Source organism: Rhinoraja longicauda, chromosome 2 (assembly GCF_053455715.1).
Source record: "Rhinoraja longicauda isolate Sanriku21f chromosome 2, sRhiLon1.1, whole genome shotgun sequence".
Classification (NCBI taxonomy): Eukaryota; Metazoa; Chordata; class Chondrichthyes; order Rajiformes; family Arhynchobatidae; genus Rhinoraja; species Rhinoraja longicauda.
In genome coordinates, this window is record NC_135954.1 from 99,143,086 (window position 1) to 99,167,337 (window position 24,252).

General features: G+C 43.3%; 1 protein-coding gene across 2 annotated transcripts in view; it reads right to left on the reverse strand.

Moving 5' to 3' along the window:
* The window catches only part of LOC144607817 (extended synaptotagmin-2-like), a 159,687-nt gene extending 137,985 nt beyond the window's left edge, over nt 1–21,702 (reverse strand). For both annotated transcript variants that reach the window (XM_078424942.1, XM_078424933.1), the window contains exon 1: nt 21,205–21,702. In XM_078424942.1, coding sequence (XP_078281068.1) covers nt 21,205–21,594 — 390 coding nt within the window. In that variant the 5' untranslated portion in view covers nt 21,595–21,702. The remainder of the gene's footprint in view (nt 1–21,204) is intronic.
* Between the last annotated feature and the right edge of the window lie 2,550 nt (nt 21,703–24,252).

A 24,252-nucleotide genomic window follows, 5' to 3' on the forward strand; every position in this document is an offset into this window, starting at 1 on the left:
CACTGTAGAGTGCTGGGGTAACTCAGTGGGACAGGCTGAAGGGGCACAACCCAAAACGTCACCTATCCATGCCCTCCAACAATGCTGCCTGACCCTCTGGGTTACTCCAGTTCTAATCAGAATAGATTACGGCAAGTTCTATTTTCTTAATTGTAAGGGAAAAATTATTAGTCCGAGAGCAGATTGTGATTTGTTCTCTAACAGAATCCCAGTCAAGGTTTATTGAAGATCAATGTTTATCTGCAACCGCACTGGTGTTATACAGCACATAATCCTCCGACAGTTTCGCCACCTCCAATGGGATCCCACTACTGGCCACATCTTCCCATCTCCACCTCTTTCTGCTTTCCGCAGAGACTGTTCCCTCCGCAACTCCCTAGTCAACTCACCCTTCCCACCCAAACCACCTCTTCCCCAGGTACTTTCCCCTGCAACCGCAGGAGATACACCTGTCCCTATACATCCCCCCCCCCCCCCCCTCGACTACGTTCAAGGACCCTTGACAGTCTTTACAGGTGAGGCAGAGGTTCACTTGCACCTCCTCCAACCTCATCTACTGTATCTGCTGTTCCAGGTATGGAGGACCTCTGTATATCGGCGAGACCAAGCATAGGCTTGGTGATCGTTTCACTGAACACCTCCGCTCAGTCTGCCTAAACCTACCTGATCTCCCGGTTGCTCAACACTCCCCCTACCACACTGCCCTTTCTGTCCTGGGCCTCCTCCATCGTCAGAGTGAGGCCCAGTGCAAATTGGAGGAACAGCACCTCATATTTCGCTTGGGCAGCTTACACCCCAGCGGTATGAACATTGACTTCTCTAACTTCAAGTAGCCCTTGCTTTCTTTCTCTCTCCACACCCTCCCCCTTCCTTCTCTGACCAGTCTTACTGTCTCCGACTACATTTTATCTCGGTACCGCCCACTTCCCTGACTCTCCGCCTGAAGAAGGATCTCGACCCAAAAACGTCACCCATTCCTTCTCTCCAGAGATGCTGCCTGTCCCGCCGAGTTACTCCAGCATTTTGTGTCTATCTACACTGGAAATATATGGTTCTGAAAAAGATTCATATATGCACACAAGAGAAATATGCTACATGAAGGTAAAATCACAATAAACGAACGATTCTAGAGTTTAAATGATCATCCATGAAACAATGGTGACAGTGCAGCAGGAACGCGAAGGAGTCCAGCCAAAAACTAATCGGACACGAGTTGCGTGCACTAGACGTGTTTATTCTCTCCAGTAGAGCTCCCTACTACTCCCCCAGTCACGGGGGTTGCCCGGCCTTAAATACCAACTCAGGTACCGCCCCCGTGGCTGGCGCCTCCCACACCAAGACGCCGCCCTCTAGAGCCGATGGTTCGGTGTGCCCTTGGGTTGACACCAGGTGTCACAACAGCTTTTCAATATAATCCGATGTACATGATGCATTTGGATTTTTTTCTGGAAGATCTTAAAAAAGGCAATGAAAACAGAAATTAATGTACAAGTCAATGTGCAGTGTTATCATGTCAAGTATGAACTAGCAATATCACCAAGATCATAAGAATTATCTGCTCTTTCATCACGGCGATGCCTTGTATTCCAGTTAGAGTTCTATTTCCCTTAAACCTATTTATTTTTATATTTTATTACAGACACTCAATCTGATTTTAATGGTCACAGTTTCTGCATCAATAGCCCTCCTGTGTTAAAAGCATTCTACATTCTGATGTCTAATTATGGAAATATTTTTTTAACTTTCATTTAATTCAATCAAAAATAACTGAACACTTCAGGCAAAATGTGTTTTTCAAATCCTCAGAACTCAAAGTTCTATAGAAATTTATGCCAATGATTTCTCAAATTACATTATTAAACAGATTAACGGATCGCTTCTATCTTATTAGCAATCGCGGGACCTTTCTAAATGCAATTTAGCTGTTCAGAGCATAAATTTCACAGTAACTGTACCAAAAAAAGTGTTGAATAGCTGGGATAGCTAAGATACATAAAAGGGTTTTATGGAAGTGCTCTTTATCAAATCTCTAGTTGTAAAAGTGATAGGTAAAGGCTTGGCTGCAATCAACTTTATCAAAATGATAATATTTGAAAATGAATGCAAAACATTAACAACTGAATTCGCCATATCTTTTTGAAAATAATTAATTTTCATTAACAGGTTATGCTGAAGTAAAAAATAACAACATCAATAGTTTCAGCCTTGGATCAGATAGTGAAATAAGTTTTTTTAAACTGAGAATATTAAAAACTCTGCTGTTAGCTCTTGGATGTGGCAGCTTTGTAAAACTGGTCTGCCCACATTTGGAGTATTGTGTGCAGTTCTAATCACTACAATATAGGAAGACTGTGGAGGTTTTAGAGAGGATGCAAAAGAGCTACTTCCTGGATTGAAATGTATTAGCTACAAGAGGAGGTTAGACAAATTTGAATCGCTTTTCCTTGGAGCATCAGAGGCGATCCGATAGGTTTATGAGAGGCAGTTCAAGTAACTAGATTCTTTTTATTAGGGTGGAAATGTCAAATGCGAGAGTGCATGGCTTTAAAGTGAGTGGGTGTACGCTTATTGGCAAAGCAACAATGTTTTTTCTCAGTACGTCTGGTATGTGCTCTGCCAAGGGAGGTGGTAGAGGCAGATACAATGGCAACACTCGAGCCATTTAGACAGTCAAATAAACAGGCAGGGCATTATGTAATGTGACGCATGTGCAAGCAGATGTTACTTGCTTATACTGGCATCATGGCTGGCACGGGCATGGTGGGCTGAAGGGCCTGTTCCTGTGCTGTATTGTTCCACATTCTATGTTCTATTAAAAAGCTTCAGCAAAATGCAGAGAAAAGTGATCATGTTATCAGGATATATTTTGGTTTGTGCAAGATCACAAATTCTTCATTGGATGAATAAACAAGAAAACTCTCTGAAGAACAGTGCCGGAAACTGGGAGTTAATGGTGATTACAAAATTTACTGTGCTGTAAAATTTTATGTTTGTTTACTATCAGCAGATTCTTTTTACTTAACCATTTACTGGATTTTACCCACTTTCAAAACATTAAAGATTTTTTAAAAACACCTAAATTAAGCATGATTAACTGGCGGCACGGTAGCGCAGCGGTAGAGTTGCTGCTTTACAGCGAATGCAGCGCCGGAGACTCAGGTTCGATCCTGACTACGGGTGCTGCACTGTAAGGAGTTTGTACGTTCTCCCCGTGACCTGCATGGGTTTTCTCCGAGATCTTCGGTTTCCTCCCACACTCCAAAGACGTACAGGTATGTAGGTTAATTGGCTGGGTAAATGTAAAAATTGTCCCTAGTGGGTGTAGGATAGTGTTAATGTACGGGGATCGCTGGGCGGCACGGACTTGGAGGGCCGAATAGGCCTGTTTCCGGCTGTATATATATGATATGATATGATATGATATGAATTTTCCCACTGGAGTAATATGTTCATTTCTGGACACTACATTTTAGTTAGGATATCAAATCCTTGGAGAACAACTTTATTCAGATGCCGTACAATAGTTACAGGGATTAGAGAAATTGCATTTGTTCTTCCAAAGAGTATTTAAGGATACGTTAAAAATCTTGAAAAACTTCAATATAGCAACGACAAAGAAGCCGTTTCCATTGCCAAATGAGGTGATAGCCAAACTATGCACACATTGGATTTGAGTATTTGCAATGATTTTTCATTTAATGCAATTGCAAAAGCAAATACAATCAGTAAACTCGAGAAAATAAAATCAGGAAAGTCAAATAACAAAAGAAACAGCCATGCGCCTTTAAAACTAAAATTTTAGGGGCACATAATTTGCTATGTATTGCCTTAAGGACTTGCTGTGAACATTGTTTCCTTCCAGCAACTAGCTGAACGTACTCTAAAGGAGTCTGAAGAAGGGTCTCAACCCGGAACGTCACCCATTCCTTCTCTCCAGAGATGCTGCCTGTCCCGCTGTGTTCCTCCAGCATTTTGTGTTTACCTATGAACGTACTCTTACATTGAAGTTGACTTTCACCAGATCAAAATAAAAAAAGTGTTGAATAATTCAGTGGGTCAAGCAGTATCAGTGAAGAGCATGAACAGATGATGTTTCAAATCGGGACACATCCCCAGTCTTAAAAAGAGTCCTAACCCCGAAATGTCGTCTGTCTGTTCCCTTCACAGATGCTGCCTGACCCGCTGTGTTTTTGTGTTTGTCCTTTGCTCAAGATGGGAGGGAGCATAAGTTAACAAGGGGAAGAGAGCAAGAGAGAGGGAGAAAGAAAAGAAATAGAAACAAAGTAAAAGGAGCAAGAGGAAGCAACACAGAAATAAGTGCCAGGTCTCTCCCGCCCATTAAATTTTTTTTTGGATGTGCGCCCATGACTGGAGGTTGGATAATATATCCATATCTCAGCACAGTGCTTAATAATGATCCACATATATTCTCAGTGCACACATTTGATACGGTTTTTAAATCATTGGCACTCAAGTTCAATACACTAAGAATGGGCAGTCATGCAAACAACAAATCAACGTATCGCGATTCCATATACAAGTGGCCGTATCCAAAGGATAAGAGAAAAGCACAAGCCAATTTGCATTCAGTTATCCCAATAGGTTTAGAGGAGATCACCTTAATATTGTGGCATTTCTAAATGAACAGGAGGGTTATTAATTAGAATTTACAGTACTGAAACTGGCTAGAGAATTGTTGTTGTTTCATAATTAGAAACTTCAGAGAACACATTCAAGCATGGCGATTGCTCCAAGAACAAATGTTCTTGCCAGACCCCTCACAGTCACCTTGTTGACACCATCAATGTAAATCACTGTATCTCGTAACCAGATAACATGAAAAATTTAATTACTCTGCGTGATGCTCTCAAACACGGCAGATGACATTTTCAAAACAACACAAATACCAGGCCGCATTTCACTGCAGTTTCCATCAACTATATTATTAGACTGCACAAGTCGGTAATGGGGTACAAATACATTTCAGAGGGTGTCTCGATCATCCAAGATTTAATTATTTTGTTGTGATCTCCTGGGACATTTACTTCACCAGGAAGGATTAGAAGTCTTGTCATTATTAGCAGTTACCCTCGTGTGCATCAGTTTGGCCGCAGACCAAACAAGTACTTTTGACAATGTCCCCAAAATAAAAAAAGGCTTCTATTTTAGTGAACTCATAGAATCAGTGTCTAAAATAAACCCGCAGAACAGTGTGGTGTTCAGATTCAGCAGACAGCTGCAATAAATTCTCTCTAATCCAACATCACCAACGAAGGTTAAAAGATCAAAAGAAAGCGAAATCCCTTTCTGAAAATTATCTATCCACGAGTTTATCTTATCTTCCAAGTAATGATACAAACTTTTCTAACTAAATTGTAATTAATTTCAATGCATATTGCATTCACTGCCATATAGTTGGAGGGCAGCGAAAATAGGCTGACAACACAGATGCGCGACTGCTTCACTGCTTAAATCATGAAAAACACATTGTTTGATTTGAAGGTCTGAATGTTGGTCTGAAGAAGGGTCTCAACACGAAATGTCACTTATTCCTTTTCTCCAGAGATGCTGCCTGATCTGTTGAGTTACTCCATCTTTTTTGTGTCTGCCTTTGGTTTTAATCCGGCATCTGCAGTTCCTCCCTACACATACAATGTTTGATCTATTACATTAGTTTAATTATATAAATTGAAATATTGATAGGAAAGGTTTAGAGAGATATTGGCCGAATGTGGGGACTAGTTGAGTTGGGGTATCTTGATCAGCTGGGCAAGTGGGCCAAGGGATGGTGAATGGAATTTAATTTATATAAGGGCGACATATTACATTTGGGGAAGTCTAACCAGCATAGGACTTTCACAGTGAATGGTAAGACCTTGAGTAGTGTTGTAGAACAGAGAGACCAAAGAGTACAGATACATAGTTCCCTGTAAGTGGCGACACAGGTAGACATGGTGGTGACGGCTGCTTTTGGCACCCTGGCTTTCAACAGTCAGGGCAATGAGTATTGGAAGTTGAAATGTTTTGTTGCAGTTGAACAAGACGTTGATGAGGTTGCACTTGGATGGATGTGTTCAGTTTTGGTTATTGAGTAGATGCCATGAACCTGGAAACAGTGCAGACAAGATTTACAAGAATGTTGTCCATACTCATGGGAATGACAGGAAGAGGTAGGGCAGACTGGGACTCAATTCCTTGCTGTGTGATTGACTGACTGATAATCTTAGAAATGTATAATACCATGAGGGGCATAGATAGATTCTGGTTCAGGTTTATTATTATTGACTTGTATACCAAGATATAGCAAAAAAAACTTTGTTTTTATGTGCTGTCCAAGTAAATTATACATACACGAACACAATCAAACCATGCAGAATATGGTGTTACAGCTACAAATAAAGTGTAAAAAGAAAGCACCACAATGAGATTGATTGGGGGAATACCAGGAATAAGCCCTAAACTTATAGGAGATCCGTTCAAGAGTTTGATAGCACCAGGGCAGAAGGTCTCCTTGAATCTAGTGGTATGTGCTCACAAGCCTTTGCATCAACTGCCCATACGAAGAGGCAGCATGACTGAGATGAGAGTGATCCTTGGTTGCTTTTCCAGAAGTAGCGTAACCTGTAGATAGAGCCTATGAGGACGACAGACACTGGTCTGTGTGATGGACTGGGCTGCATCCACAACTCTCTGCAATTTCTTGCAGTCTTGGGAAAGCAGTTGCCAAACCAAGCAGTGATGCTTTCTGAAGGGACGTTTTCTCTGATAAAGCTATAAAAACTGGCAAGAAATAATTTGCCAAGAATTATTGCGGATGATGTTTTATAGCCTATCCTCCTTGGTTGCTATCTAGGAGTCAGGAAGAGGAGCAGTTGACTCAGAGCTTGGCAGGAGTTGTGATGCTGAAGGCAGAGTTGCAGTCAATGAATAGGAATATGACATAGGTGTCCAGGAATGAGTTCAGAGCCAGGGAGATGGTGTCTGCCATGGACCTGTTGCAGAAGAAGGCAAATTACAGTGGGTCAAGGCTATCTGAGAGGCTGGAAATGATGTTTAGCATGGCCAGAGTCTCAAGGCATTTCATGATGATGGATGTCCGAGCTACCAGACGGTAGTCAGTAAGACACACTTTCTTGGTTTTCATTGGCACCGGGATGATAGTGACCTTCTTAAAGCAGGTCTTTAAACCTCAATAGAATACAAGGAGGTTAAAGATATCTGTGAATAATCTTGCCAGTGATCAGCACAGTTTCTGAGGACACGGTGGGTGATTCCATCTGGGATGGTTGCTCTCAGGAAGGCCAATAAGAGTCAAACAGCATGGAAACAGACCCTTCGGCCCATCTTGCCCATGCCAACCAAGATGCCTCATTTACACTAGTACCACCTGCCCATGTTTGGCCCATATCTGTCTAAACCTTTCCTATCCATGCTGATCTGATGTCTGCATCACTGACTGTGGGTACAGATACAGGTGTACTGAGGTTGTCGGGTTAGGTGACATCAATCTGTTGCCCTTCGGTTCTGTTCAGGGTGAATGCACAGAGTCTTTTCCCCAGGTTTGGCGAAATAAAGAATTAGAGGAATTAGGACAGCACGGTGGCGCAGCAGTAGAGTTGCTGCTTTACAATACCAGAGATCCAGGTTCGATCCTCCCCGTAACCTACGTAGGTTTTCTCTGACTGCTCCGGTTTCCTCCCACACTCCAAAGATGTACAGTTTGTAGGATAATTGGCTTTGGTTGAAAATTGTCCCTAGTGTAGGATAGTGCTAGTGTACAGGGATCGCTGGTCAGTGCGGACTGCCGAAGGATCCGTTTCCTCATTGTATCTCTAAACTAAAGGTCGTAGGTTTAAGGTGAGAGGGGAAAGATTTAATAAGAACCTGAGGGATGTTTCTGACACAGAGAGGATAGTACATATGGAATGAGTTGTCAGAGGAAATGGGTGAGGCAGGTACTATAACAATATTTAAAAGGCATTCAGACAAGGATAGTGTCAAATGTGGAATATGCATATAGCAGAGTTGGCCATCTTGGTCAGCAAGGGGAAGTTGGACTGAAGGACTGCTTTATGCCTCTATGATTCTATTGCCTGTAAGGAATATCTGGAGAAAAAACATAATGGGCTTCATCCCAGCAACTTAATAGCATGAACCAGCAGCAAAACAATAATTGTTAATTTAACATTAATTGCTTTACCCATTCACTTATTGACTCATCATCACTGGGTCTAAATCATGGAAACCCAGACCCAACAATGCTGTGGAAGCAGCCAAGGACTGCAGCAATTAAATGAAGAGGCTCATCGCCAAGTTCAAGGGTAATTATGGATAGGCAATCAATTCTGCCCTTCCAGTCAGTGGGCCAATTGTCTTAAGACTAAATGAAACGCGACTCAATGGCTGATGTAGAAAATGGTACGTTTTAGCGAATGGTCAGCTGAAGCCATGCTGTGATACGTGTGCAACTGCGCTGTTGCGTTCAATGTGAAAAAACATCAGCTCCCTCTAATGAATGTTACGATATCCTAATGTGGAGCACAAACACAGAAGTGGGCAAGTTATATAATTAAATTTCTCATTAAGTTTAGCTCTGTAAATGTATTAATCATTTTTCCACAAAAATATTGCAAATAAAATCTCTATTTACAATGTGGGCATCTACATTTCCTTTGATCAATCTACTGTCCCGATCTTGTAGTAAGCTTGCAAACTGATCTTTTGTTTACATTGAACTGAACAAAGTCAACATGTTCACCCTACTTGAGGCATAGTATCTGCACACGGGGTTAATGTAAAAACAATCTTACAAGCATGCAAAATTAACCAGGACATTGAATAATTAATGCAAAATTTTCTACATGAAATGGGGCGGGGATAAAAGACAAAGTAAAATAATCGCATTGATTTTTCTTTTAATTTCCAGCATTAATCAAGATCCAAATGAATAATCTCCACACACAGAAATGCACATTTTCAGCACCAAAAAGAACGTTCATAAGTTCTAGAAGGAGAATTAGACCATTCGGCCCATCAAGTCTACTCTGCCATTCAATCATGGCTGATCTATCTCTCCCTCCCTCTCAACCCCATTCTCCTGCCTTCTCCCCATAACCCCTGACACCCGTGCCAATCAAGTGGAAACATCCTCTCCATATTCACTCTATCCAGGTCTTTTACTATTCAGTAAGTTTCAATGAGATCCCCCCCTCATCCTTCTAAACTCCAGCAAGAACAGGCCCAGAGGTTTCAAACACTCATTATATGTTAACCCACTCATTCCCGGGATCATTCCCAGAAACCTCCTCTGGACCCTCTCCAACGCCAGAACACCCCTCCTCAGATCATTGGGATACAGCTACCAGCCCTGGAGGACATCTACAACGCACGCTGCCTCAGGAAAGCCACCAGCATCTACAAGGACTCCACACACCCATGTCTGTTTGAACTACTTCCATCTGGCAGATGTTACAAGGCCTTCTACACCCGCACCTCCAGACTAAGAAACAGCTTTATTCCTGGAGCTATGGCTGCTCTGAATCGGACCTGCTAAGAGCCCCCCATGGTCATCTGGCACAACTGACCCTGTATGAACCTATTTGCACTTTACCTTGTTTCCTTTTTTTCACCCCTCCATTTGTTGTTTTTGCCATGTTTTATTTATTTTGTAGCATCGATTTGGAAGTGGCATTCTTAATCTCGTTATACTTGTACAATGACAATAAAGATATTGTATTGTATTGTATGAGGTCCAAAACTGCTCACAATACTCCAAATGCCGTCTGGCCAGTGCCTTATAAAGCCTCAGCATTACATCCCTGTTTTTGTATTCTAGCCTTCTCGACATAAATGCTAGCATTACATTTGCCTTTCTTACTGCCAATTCGACTTGCAAATTAACTTTCTGGAAATCCTGCACCAGCACTCCCAAATCCCTTTGCACCTCCGATTTCTGAATTCTCTCCCCATTGAGAAAATAGTCTACACCTTTATTCATACTACCAAAATACATGACACCACACTTTGCTACGCTGTATGCCATCTGCCACTTCTCAGCTCACATTCCCAACCTGTCTAAATCCTTCTGCAGACTCCCTGCATTATTTACACAACCTGCCCCTCCACCTATATTCATATCATCCTCAAACTTGACCACAAAGCCTTCAAATCCCTCATCAAAATCATTCATATACATTGTGAAGAGTAGCGGCCCCAGCACCGACACCTGCAGTACCACTAGTCACTGGCAGCCAACCAGTAAAAGCCCCCTCTATTGCCATTCTTTGTCTTCTGCCAACCAGCCAACCTGCTATCCATGGTGGTATCTTCTATCTGATACCCTGGGCTCTCATCTTCTTTAGCAACCTCAGATGCAGCACCTTATCAAAATTATTTTGTACAAAGTTCTTTTGTACAGAGTGGACTACACTGGCCAGCCATAATTACTTCAACAAGTTTACTCTGCAGTTCCACAAGCATTGCAAGTCTGAAATGCAAAAATCAAAGATATACGATCCCTGCTGCACTCAGCTTTTCATTGCATTTAGTCAAATATTTAGTCTCAAAGTACTGTCAAAGTGTTTTTGCCAATCAATCTTCAGTTTTCAGGCGAGAAAAACAACAAAATATACACGTTGGTTGTACTTGCAAATGTTCAAAATGAATGCCACATCATATGACAGCAAATTTTAATACAAACAGAATGGGAGGGTACACAAGCACAGATTAAATATAGAACAGTACAGCACAGGAACAGGCCCTTCGACCCAGAATGTCAGTGCCAACATAACTCCGCTGCCCGTCTACTCACACACACCTCGATCCGTGACCATATCACCCCCATCCTTTATAAACTCCACTGGCTCCCCATCCCCCAGAGAATCCAGTACAAAATCCTCCTCATAACCTATAAAGCCCTCCATAACCTGGCCCCATCCTACCTGACCGACCTCCTCCACAGGCACACTCCCACCTGCACCCTCCGCTCTGCCGCTGCCAATCTCCTATCCCCCCACATCCGGACTAAACTCAGATCCTGGGGGGACAGGGCTTTCTCCATCGCTGCTCCCACCCTATGGAACTCACTACCCCAAACCGTTAGAGACTCCCCCACACTCACCACATTCAAAACATCGCTGAAGTCTCATCTGTTCAGTACTGCCTTCAACCACTGAAGGTCACCTCACCTTCTGTCTCCTTTCTCTGTTCATTTATTTATTTACTTATTTATCTATTTATTCATTTACCTATGTTCGCAAAATCTCTGTAAAGCGTCTTTGAGTATATGAAAAGCGCTATATAAATAAAATGCATTATTATTATTATTATTATAATGCCAAATTAATCCCTTCTGCCTGCACATGATCTATATCCTTCCATTCCCCAAATAGCCATGTGCTAAGTAATTTAGTTTAGCTTATTCTTGTCACGTGTACTAAGGTACACTGAAAAGCTTTTTGGTTGTGTGCTATCCAGTCAGCAGAAAGACTTTACCTGATTACAATCAAGCCATCCATAGTGTACAGATACAGACAAAGAGAAATAATAATAATAATAATAATACATTTATTTTATATAGCGCTTTTCAAGATACTCAAAGACGCTTTACAAAGCGAACAAGACATAAAAACAAACAAACAAAAGATTTGTCCTGACGGAGATAACGTTTAGTGCAAGATAAAATCCAGGAAAATCCGATTAAAGACAGTCCGAAGGGTCTCCAATGAGGTAGATGGTAGGTCATGACTACTCTCGAGTTGGTGATAGGATGGTTCAGTTGCCTGATAACAGCTGGGAAGAAACGGTCCTAGAATCTGGAGGTACCCATTTTTACACGTCTGTGCCTCTTGCTTAATGGGAGAGGGGAGAAGAGGGAGTGACCAGGATAAGACTCGTCGTTGATTATGCTGGTGGCCTTGCCGATGCAGCGAGAAATGTAGATGGAAAGGTGGTTGTTTGGAGGTGATGGTCTAGGCTAGGTCCACAATTCTCTGCAATTTCTCGTAGTCTTGGATGGAGCTGTTCCCAAGCCATGTCTGTGGTGCATCCTGATAAAATGCCTTCTACGGTATATCTATACAAGTCAGAGTTGTCCGGGACATGTAGGTACTAGTTAGTTATGCATTGATCTGTGCATAACTGTCTGGTTCTTAAAATGTGCTTGAAAATACAATCATATAATTTGTATTTCTTTTTAAATTTATTTTGGAAAGCTATTATCACTTTGTTTCCACCTCTCTTTCAGGAAGTGCAAAACATAGTAGCTTATGCCACTAGTAAATGCAGATGTTGGAATTGAACAAAATACAAATTGCGGGAATAACTATGCAGGTCTGGCACAATGCATCCATTTCCCTCCACAGATGCTGCCTGACCTGCCAAGTTACCACAGCACTTGGTGTTTAGCTTGTGTTACTATTTTATATTACTATATTAGTATCTTCCCTCTGATACCATGGGCTTTCATCTTCTTTAGCAACCTCACGTGCAGCACTTTATCAAAGGCCTTCTGAAAATGCAGGTAAACCACACCCACTGACTCTCCTTTGTCTATCCTGCTATTTCCTTCCTCAAAGAATTCCAACACATTCATCAGGCAAGACCTCCCTTTCAGAAAACCATGTTGACTTTGGCCTATTTGATCGTGTGCTTCTAAGTACTCAGAAATCTCATCCTTTATAATGGACTGTAAAATCATACCCACCACTGAAGTCGGGCTAACCCGTCTATAGTTTCCACTCTTCTTCACTCCCTTCTTGAAAAGTGGAGTCATATTTTCAATTTTCCAATCGTCTGGAACCACCCCTGACTCCGGTGATGCTCTAAAGATCACAATTACTGCCTCTGCAATCTCGAAAGCCACCTCATTGAGAACCCTTGGGTGGTGATTTATCCACCTTCAGACTTTTCAGCTTCTCAAGCACCTTCTCCTGAGTAACAGCTACTCCACTAACTTCCACCCCCTGACTCTCATGAATTCCAACATGTTACTGGTGTCTTCCACTTTGAAGACTGATGAAAAAAACTTATTCAATTCATCTGTCATATCTTTATTTCCCGTTATCACTTCTCCAGCATTATTTTCCAGTGGTCCAACATCCACTCGCTGCTTTCTTACTTTTTCTATACCTGAATAAACTTTTACTATCCTCTTTTATATTATTGGCTAGCTAACTTTCATATTTCATCTGTTCTCTCCAAATTGCCTTTTTAGTTATCTTCTGTGGGTTTTTTAAATATCTTCCCAGTCCTCCAGCTTCCCACTAATCTTTGCAATGTTATACACCTGCTCTTTTAGTTTTATACTGCCTTTGATTTCCCTTGTCAGCTAAGGTTGCCTCATTCTCCCCCTAGAATCTTTATTCCTCTTTGGAATGAAAAGATCCTGCATCTTCCAAATTGTTCCCAGAAATTCCTGCCATTGTTGATCCACCGTCACTTTCTAATTAACTTTAGCCAGCTTCTCCCTCATGTCTTTGCTCAACAGGAATACGGACATATCCGATTTCATCTTCTCTCTCACAAATTGCAGGTTGAATTTTGTCATGTTATTGGTCACTACCTCCTTGTGGTTCCTTTACCTTAAGCTCCCTAATCAAATCATCCAGTTCTTACACAATACCAAATCCAGAATCCCCTTTTCCCTGGTAGGCTCGACTACAAATTGCTCTAAGAAACCATCTCGTAGGCACTTTACACATTCCCTCTCTTGGGGGTCCAGTACCAATCTGTTTTTCCCCAGTCTACCTGCATATTGAACATGCCGATTGCAATTTGTACCCTACTTCCTGGCTAGTGTTGGGAGGCCTGCTTGTACTTGAATGAAGAAGCTCTATCTAACTATTGTTTATTTTGAAAGTATGACTTAGGCATGCTTATTTTATGCGTGTATTTGTGTATCTCTTGCTGAGATACACAAGGTTTCTGGAGGAAGCCCCATAACAAGGATGTGGAGGCTTTGGAGAGGATGCAAAGTAGGTTTACCAGAATGCTGCTTATAAGGAGAGGTTGGGCAAACCTGGATTGTTTTCTCTGGAACATCAGAGCCTAAAGGGATTAGTTTAACTTGGCATCATGATTGATGCAAACATTGTGGACAGAAGGGTAGTTCATGTGCTGTTCTGTGTTGGACAGCTCTGACAGCAACATCTCAATTTCTGCACTGCAGCAAGGATTGTAGCGCAATGGCACTCAGCAATTTACTCTATGATAATGAGGACCGTTGCCCTCAAAATGTGAGTCTTAATTCCTAATACGCAAAGCATTTCCAACGCACATTTTAAAATGATACGGAATATTAAAAAATGCCATCTATAACTTTAGTTACAAATACAGCGTGAAAATAGACCCTTCATCCCACCGAGTCCATGCTGACCAACGATTACCCGCACACCAGTTCTATGTTATCTGAGTTTTGAATCCTACACACTGGGGGCTTTTTACAGCAAGAACATGGAAGAAAACCGGAGCACCCAGAGAAAACCCACGCGGTCACAGGGAGAACATACAAACTCGATACAGACAGCGCCCATAGTCAGGATCAAATCCGGGTCTCCAGTGTTCTAAAGCAGCAGCTCTATTGCTATGCCACTGTGCTGCACCTGTGTGAATACTAGACGTCCCATAAAAGGAAAAACACATACAAAGGAAAAGCATTCCCTCTGGAAATCAGCACAGTGCGGAAATATTTAGAATTATTAATTGACTACAATTGCATGCAGCTAACTGCCTTAAAGCTGCATTTATTTTTGTTTTATATTCTACTTCTACCTGCAGCAGCACAATTACTTTGAAAGTTCTTTTGTACAGAGTGGACTACACTTGCCAGCCATAATTACTTCAATGTGTTTACTCTGCATTTCCACAAGCATTGCAAGTCTGAAATGCAAAAAACAAAGGTATACAATTCTTGCTGCAGTCAGTTTTTCATTGTAGCAACCAAATATTTAGACTCAAAGTACTTCTTCCTTAGTGTCCACCATCTATGTTTCAAATGTTCGGCCAGGCTCTTGCACAGTGGACAGCCTTCTCGTTTGCCACCGCTAGATCTTCCAGGCAGCATTGTTCACCAAGAAGTGTCTCAAAGTATTGTAAAAGTGCTTTTGCCAATCAATCTTCAGTTTTCAGGCGAGAAAAACAACAGAATATATACTTTAGGTGAGCTTGCAAATGCTCAAAATGAAAGCCACATCATCTGACAGTAAATTTTAATACAAACAGAATGAGAGGGTACACAAGCACAGATTAAATATAGAACAGTACAGGAACAGGCTCATCGACCCAGAATGTCAGTGCCAACATAATGCCAAATTAATCCCTTCTGCCTGCACATGATCTATATCCTTCCATTCCCCAAATAGCCATGTGCTAAGTAATTTAGTTTAGCTTATTCTTGTCACGTGTACCAAGGTATACTGAAAAGCTTTTTTGTTGTGTTTGCTATCCAGTCAGCAGAAAGACTTTACTTGATTACAATCAAGCCATCCATAGTGTACAAATACAGACTAAGAGAAATAACGTTTAGTGCAAGATAAAATCCAGGAAAATCCGATTAAAGATAGTCTGAAGGGTCTCCAATGAGGTAGATAGTAGGTCATGACTACTCTCGAGTTGGTGATAGGATGGTTCAGTTGCCTGATAACAGCTGGGAAGAAACGGTCCTAGAATCTGGAGGTACCCGTTTTTACACGTCTGTGCCTCTTGCTTGATGGGAGAGGGGAGAAGAGGGAGTGACACAGGATAAGACTCGTCGTTGATTATGCTGGTGGCCTTGCCAATGCAGCGAGAAATGTAGATGGAAAGGTGATTGTTTGGAGGGGATGGTCTAGGCTGCGTCCACAATTCTGCAATTTCTCGTGGTCTTGGATGGAGCTGTTCCCAAGCCATGTCTGTGATGCATCCTGATAAAATGCTTTCTACGGTGTATCTATACAAGTCAGGGTTGTTCAGGACAAGTAGGTACCAGATAGTTAGGCATCAATCTGTGCATAATTGCCCGATCCTTAAAATGTGCTTGAAAATACAATCATATAATTTGTATTTCTTATTTAATTTACTTGGGAAAGCTACTATCACTTTGTTTCCACCTCTCTTTCCGGAAGTGCAAAACAGTAGCTTATGCCACGAGTAAATGCAGATGTTGAAATTGAACAAAATACAAAGCGCTGGAGTAACTCAGCATGTCAGGCGCAATGCATCCATTTCCCTCCACAGATGCTGCCTCACCTACCAGGATACAACAGCACTTGGTGTTTAGCTTATGATACTATTTTTCCCTCCTCTCACAATACATTTTTATTTTTGGACACAACTTGAAAAATGGCTTCACCGATCACTAACCTTTCAGCTGCTTAGCAAGTTTGCAAAACCATAGATTTATAATTTCTACAGATTCTACAGACATTTAATATGCTTCTTAACTCATCCAGCCACCTCAAAGGCATGTGCAGTCAAATCCCCAGACCTCATTTCCTGCAGCCTCATAAAAATCAGTTTGTTGCTCTCGTTATTCTTTCTAACAAAAATGGCTACTTCAAAAAGGTTAACATTCACCAGCCATGTGTCTGCCCATATATATATATCCATGTAACAAAACACAACAATAAATCAATACTTTTTTAAAGAAGTGGAAAGCTATAAAGCAGAGTAATTGCAGAACAGTTGTATTTTCGTCTACATACCAGATAGTAAATCAAAAGTTTTAAATATTACAAATTGTCCCTCAAGTTTTATCAGTAATTTGCCACACTATTCCTGCGTTAAAAGAAATGCATCTGATAGCCATCGTTTATGTTCATCATGGGAAGACAAAAACAGATCACCTTCAAGGAATGCAGTGAATTTCAGTTTAACCACGCTGAAATATTTGGGCACCTTTTTCATCATTTCCAAAATATCTTTATTTTCCCTCTCTCCCCAGGATTTCTTGGTATTTTTAACTAAAGGATTACTGTGCCTGATGAATTAGTTCATTTTTGATTCATTGATGAAAGTCACAGAGAAAAAAAAACTGTATAATCTTTTGCTTAGAGATATGTCCCTTACAAAATTGTGCACAGGCCTTCATGCCAAACCTTTGCAGTGGTCGGCATAACTGCAGCAGACACGTCTTGTGACCTCAATCTTGGTTCTCAGAAGCAAGGGCAGGGAAAATAGCTTTGATGATGTAGTTTTGAGTGCAATAGCAAAGTGGTTAAACTACTGACCTAACCTCTAGAAATTCCAACTAACTGGGTAGCCATGGCAATTCAGGACTTTAGATCCAGTCAATAAAATTAATGTAGAATTTTTAAAATGCTTATGAGTAATGGTGTCTGACTCTCATAAAATCCATCACTAAATTAGCCATATTTTCCTGCTCTGCCCCATGCGGACTCCATATCATCAATGAAGTTGCCTCTCGAATCACTCATCATGGGCAACTGTGCATCGCTACCAACATTTGCATCCTACGAATACATTTTTTGAATTCTGATAGACAGTGCTGCTTTTCACTATGGCTGGCGGGCACAATTCCAGATGTTGAAATGATCTAAATATTAATTCTTAACTTAAAAAATATATTGATAATTGACACAATTATTTTCTGTGAGAAATACCGAGGGTGGGTGAAGACTGCTATTCACTTGCTAAAATTCATAATGGAAGCTATAACCAGTGAAAATATATTTCTCCAGTCAATGCTCCCAACAATCATCAGGCTATTAAACCCTGCAACCTTTAACTAAGATCCGACTACTTCGACTTGGATGGCATTGTTTTTGTTTTGCACTATTATTATTATTTTTTACATACTGAATGTTTTGTTGTTTATTATGGTATTTACAAAATACTATGTTTACATATCTGTTTTGCTGCTGCAAGTAAGAATTTTATTGTTCCGTTTCAAGACATTTGACAATCGAACAAATATTGGCTCTTGTTTAATAGAAAATAAAATATATCATGCCTAAACATACAATATCTATTTTTCTACCAAACTTTCTCCAGTTATCAAGCCAATCATCACATGCTGCAGTGGTAAAATGGTCGACAAGCCACATTCAACAACCATGCCACCAGTTACACAAACTCAACATCTCCAACATTGAAGAAATTGCTCCTTACATGAGCAGCCTATGCATTTCCCTCATTGTTATCTATACAGGCGACCCCTGAGTTACGGAGGGAAAGGCAGGCCAAGCCTTGCATACCTGGAAAATTGTCCGTACTATAATTTTCCATAACGTGAAGCTATATCATCTGTGATACATTAAGATTTGAACTAAACTTTATGTGCCCAAAGTCAACAGCAATAAAAGATTAAACAGCACTGTAAACCCAGGGTGATAACTCAAAATAGTGAATTCACTAATCACCACCCAAAAATTTGAGATATGGGATAAATTTTGCTCTCACAAAATCTGTGTAAAAAAAATAAAAGATTAAACAGCACTGTAAACCCAGGGTGAAAACTCAAAATAGTGAATTCACTAATCACGACCCAAAAATTTGAGATATGGGATAAATTTTGCTCTCACAAAATCTGTGTAAAAAAAATAAAAGATTAAACAGCACTGTAAACCCAGGGTGATAACTCAAAATAGTGAATTCACTAATCACCACCCAAAAATTTGAGATATGGGATAAATTTTGCTCTCACAAAATCTGTGTAAAAAAATAAATCAACACAAAGGGTGCCTGTTTCAAATCGCTTTGCTTGACACAAATGCGGATGATGTAGCCTGCCATTACGGAAAATTGTGATAAAGCCTATTTTCTAGGAATGCAACTGTAATGCAGGAGGGGGTGGGTGGGGGCAGGGGTCATCTGTATATGTTTTAATCTATTTCATATCTACGCTTCTACTTATAGAAGCACAGGAAAACTCCACAAGCACGCAAGATTTTTGTTGTGTCGGACTACCACATTTTCCAGACTATTGGATGGTGCTCTTATAAATACCCAACAGACACTTTTACAACAAAACTCAAATAATCCAGGCTGGGCAACAATGGCACAACTGGCAGAGCTGCTACTAAAAGCTCCAGTGATACAGGTCCAATCCTGATGCTCTCTATATGGAGTTTGCGCATTTCCCCTCTGACTGTGTGGGTTTCCCGCAGGTGCATGGGCTTCAGTTACCATCCACCTCCCAAAGATGTGTACTCTGGGAGGTTATTCAACCACAGTAAACTGTCCTCACTGAGCAGGTAAATGACAGAATTTAATGGGTGTTGATTGTCATCTCTGGAACATAATGGAATTAGTATAGGATTAGTACAAACAGCTGCTTCAAAGTAAGCATGAACATAGTGGGCCAAAGAGCATGTTTCATTGCTCTGTACCTATTTGATAATTTGATATTCAGAAACTGGCTTGGCATCTGGTTCACCGGGGCCTCAGTTCCCACGCATCCTTCCAGCTAATTGGGACCCCGTTTCCCACACAAACTACCTGCGCGCTGGGACCCAATTGCCTCCACTCACTTCAAGTTCACTGGGACTCGGTTTCCCACGCTGTATTCTGTTTATTGAATTTACTCTGTATTTTTGCCTTTTTTCTTATAGCTGCAAAACCTATCCTTTTAAAATTGCTAATCTGCTCTCTTTAGGCTGTGCATCCCAGGTAATAACCATGTGTGGAATGAAAGTCCTTACCCTTCTCTGATTCATTGGACCATTAGATTCGTTATTTTCATTTGTTTAACAACTCTTCTGCCAAGTTGATTATTTTCCACTTGATCAAATCCTTAAAGGTTTCAAAATATTTTTAATCAAATCTAACTGCTCTCAAAAGAACAATCTAAGTTTCCCTTGGAAATGAGGCTATGCATTCTAGCAATCTTCTCTATTAAAAACGACAGACATACCGCCTTAAAGATACTTCATTGTATCATGCCCAATATTCCAAGTAAGGCCTGAACTAGATATTTACATAATTTTACTATAGCATCCTTCCTTTTGCACTCTGTGCAGAACTAATTTGCCACATTCAAGGATTAGCAGCAATAACATGTTCTGACAGCTCTTTAAAACTGGACCATTGCATTTCTATAATCTCATCATTCATCCTATTAAAATCCATCACATCTTGTTTTTAATGCCAAATTTAATTTGCAAACTGCCTGCCCACATACTCACCTGAGCAATTAGACTATGCTCAACATCTCCTACACGAGTTCTCTATCAAATGCAAATTTTAAGTTGATGCCATGTAGATGTAAATGCAGCTCATGATTAAATATCAAAAAGCTCAGTAGTCCTCATTTTTTCACATAAGTTTCTGCCAGCCTAAAAAAAACTGTTCCTTCGCTAATTTTGGACCATATTGTTTTGCCCATTTAATTCAACTCTATTAACAGGTCCATTATGTGTTACTTTTTCAAATGATAAAATAGTGGTATTCCGCATCGTTACCAGAGCTACGGTCTGTGAAATATGCGAAATAAAAAAGATACAGTGCTGTATGTCTGAGGCTAAACAAACTTCACCAGTCTAGTTTCAAACATATTGCATTTTTCCATAAATATTTTTCATACAATGCCGAGTTCATTGAGCAATATTCCATTCCATATTCTCATCCAATTAAAGTAAATCACTCCAACACTGCAAGAAATCGAAAGCCTATTGGTGTATGTTTCGTGCTTACCAGCGAGTTCTGTTTTACCAGAATGAAGGTGACAACTTTATTCAATAAATGTAATATGCCAACGAACTGTCAGAACTACAACTACTGTATTATTAACACAATCAGGCATCAAGAGTCTTATTCTTTCACAAAACACCGAGGTATCGAAGTACAATAAACGACATGAAATCCTATTTCCTTTGACATAGAAGCGTATGAGGATGGGCACGATAACTTACAATCAAAAACACATACAAACAAGTCGCTCAACAACATCCTTGCACCACCAGCGTGGTGGAAGTCATTTCATGATTCTTGTGGTCTAAGTTACTATAACAGAATTTACCAATTTGCACAACTGCACGACACTTAATGCAACGTTAAAGCGACTAGGTGCAAAGCCTAATTTGTGAAACTCCACCAAGATAGCTTAAAGGCTCCACCGAACCACACTTTGACTGTACAATTCCAAGTGGAAACATTCTTGGCGCAATAGTGAATGGTTGGCTCGAATTTGTTTGGTGTTTAGTTCTGTGGCAACAGACACAAAGCAAGGGGGTGGTAAAGGGGAAAGGAGCAGGAGGCGGCCATACGCACCCACGCCGGCAGGTCAGAGCTGGAGATGTCACCCTGCACGGTTTTGTCTTCGTGCTCCAGGAATGACAGCGCCTTGTACAAGCGGGAGCGCTTGTTGCCCCGGTTCCTCTGCCACCAGAAGAAGACGACCAGCCCGATCAGCACCCAGCTGAAGCTCAGCCCCAGGTAGCCCAGAGCGTACACCGGGAAGATGATCACGAAAGTCTTGGCGAACTGCACCAGGACCCCGGCCACGTCCACGCTGATCATCGGCGGCGGCAGCTGCTCCTCCTCGGCCACGCTGCCTCTCTGGCTCTGCCGCCCGTGGATCCCCTCCTGCCCGCCCGCCGCCGCAGCAGCAGCACCAGGCGCATCCTCAGCGGTCGGCGGCGCCGCCGGCTGCTCCTCCATTCCCGGCCTACTTTCGCCCGGTTGAATTTGGAGCCGCTGTCAGCCTCTCGGTGTTTATAAAGGAGCCGCCGTCGCAGCCGCCTCCTCCCCTCTTCCCTTCCTCCTCCTCCTCCTTCACCTCTCCCGCTCCCCGATCGCTGTGGCTGCTCCTCACACCCAATCCGGCCGCCTCCCTCGGCGGCAGCGCCGCCCCCCTCCCCTCCCCTGTTGCCGCCCCCCTCCCCTCCCCCGTTGCCGCCCCCCTGCCCAGCCCCGCCCCGCCCCGCCCCACGCCCGACGCCTCGCGTCACACCCCCACGCTATACACCCTACGTCCCCCCCGCACGCCGGACGCCCCGCGTCACACCCCACGCCCCACACCAAACGTCCCCCTCCCCGCGCCCGACGCCCGACGTCACTCCTCGGCGAGAGCCTCCCTGCTTTGTGTGACGTCACCGGCTCGAGTTACACCCCGCTCCCTCACCTCACCTCCATCATTGGACCCCAGTGGCTCATTACAGGTGGACAGGGATCTGGGGTAACTCATTACAGGTGGGACAGGGACCCCAGTGGCTCATTACAGGTGGGACAGGGTCCCCAGTGGCTCATTACAGGTGGACAGGGACCCCAGTAGTTCATTACAGGTGGACAGGGACCCCAGTAGCTCATTACAGGTGGACAGGGACCCCAGTAGTTCATTACAGGTGTGTAGGGGCACAGGGATTGGTCCAGACCATCGAACCCTCTGATTGGTAGAAGAGGTGAGGTGGTGCGCAGGTAAAGGAACCAGGCAGTCTGGTTTAGAACTCCAAGAGAGATAGTAAGATTTATGGTTGTTTGTCGTTTACAGCGTTGGTTTTGTCACGGTTGTTAGTCTTCTAATAAACGTCTACCTCAACGCACATCGCCTCACGACTCACCATAGTGGTGACCCCGACGTGATCACAGATCACCAAGATGTCCCATCGGGAGGCATCGACACCGAACGCAGTCGGCGTTCATCTGCCCCCGTTCTGGGCCCACCAACCACGCCTGTGGTTCGCCCAAGCGGAGGCACAGTTCCACCTCCGGGGCATAAAGGAGGACGAAACCAGGTTCTACCATCTCTTGGGCGTCCTGCCGTCGGAGACGTCCGCACGGGTCGCGCAATACGTCACCGACCCGCCAGAAACCGGCAAGTATGCGGGCCTCAAGTCGCTGCTGCTGGAAACCTTTGGCCGCAGCCAACAACAGCGGGCCAGCCCACTCCTGCACTTACCTGAGCTCGGGGACCGACCGCCGTCGGTTCTCATGACGGAGATGATGACTCTAGCGGGAGAGCACACCAAATGCCTAATGTTTGAGGAGGCATTCCGCGAGAAGCTGCCAGAGGACGTCCGCGTAGTCCTAGCAGACGTTACTTTCGGGGACCCGATGGATTTCGCAGAAAAGGCGGACGCACTGGTCGCGGCAAAGACGAGGCGCCCCGGCTCAGTAAATCGGGTTTCCACACCGGTGAGCGACCGACCGCGCGGCCAAGATGGCGCCCATCCGCCCGCCACTTTTCAAAAAACCCGCCAAACTGCTACGTCGACGGCAGCCATTTTGAAACAGGCCCGCGACATAGAAACACACCAGCGCGGCTGGTGTTTCTTTCATAAACGGTTGGGACCGGCCAGAATCATCGCCTCTACCTTGCTGAGCAACACACCGGTACCGTTTTCCTCGTGGACACCGGGGCGATCGTCAGCATTGTGCCTCCATCCTGCCAGGAAACGCGATCAGGTAAGACCGGCCCCCCACTCATTGCGGTGAACGGCAGCCCTGTCCGTACCTACGGAACATGGGACATGTCCCTGTCCTTTGGTCCCAGGACCTACAACTGGACTTTCATCATCGCGGATGTAGGCCAGGCAATCCTGGAAGCAGATTTCCTTTGGGCTTTCTCATTGATCCCTGACGTCCGCGGGAAGAGCCTGCAACCATCGTCCAGTAGCGTTGACCCTCCCGCTCCTTCGGTTTCCATGTCATCCAGCCCGACCGTCCAGGCCGTCACCACGACCTCCGACCCGTTTGCTGCGATACTCGCTGAATTCCCGGAGCTCCTAGTCCAGCGTTTCGACACACCTGCCGCCAAGCATGGAGTCGTGCACTTCATCCCCACAGAGGGACCGCCTGTTTGCGCCCGAGCCCGACGCCTACCCCCTGATAACCTGGCAGTTCCTCACTTTGGAACGGCTGGGGATCGTGCGCCCGTCGGACAGCCCGTGGGCCTCACCGGTACACATGGTCCCAAAAGCATCTGGGGGGTGGAGACCGTGTGGCGATTACCGACGTCTGAACGCCATCACCACGGCTGACCGATACCCGATCCCGCATATTCAAGATTTTTCCGCCAGCCTGGGGGTGCTCAAAACTGGACTTAGTCCGAGGGTATCACCAGATCCCGGTTCGCCCTGCAGACATCCCTAAGACCGCCACGATCACCCCGTTCAGGCTTTTTGAGTGGCTGCGGATGCCTTTCGGCCTCAAAAACGCCGCCCAGGCATTTCAACGCCTCATGGATCATGTGGGTCGAGGTATGTCTTTTGTGTTCATATATCTGGACGATATTCTCGTGGCAAGTCGGTCAGCTCACGAACACCGGTCCCACCTGCGCTCCATATTCCAAAGGTTACAGGACCACGGTCTGATCCTACA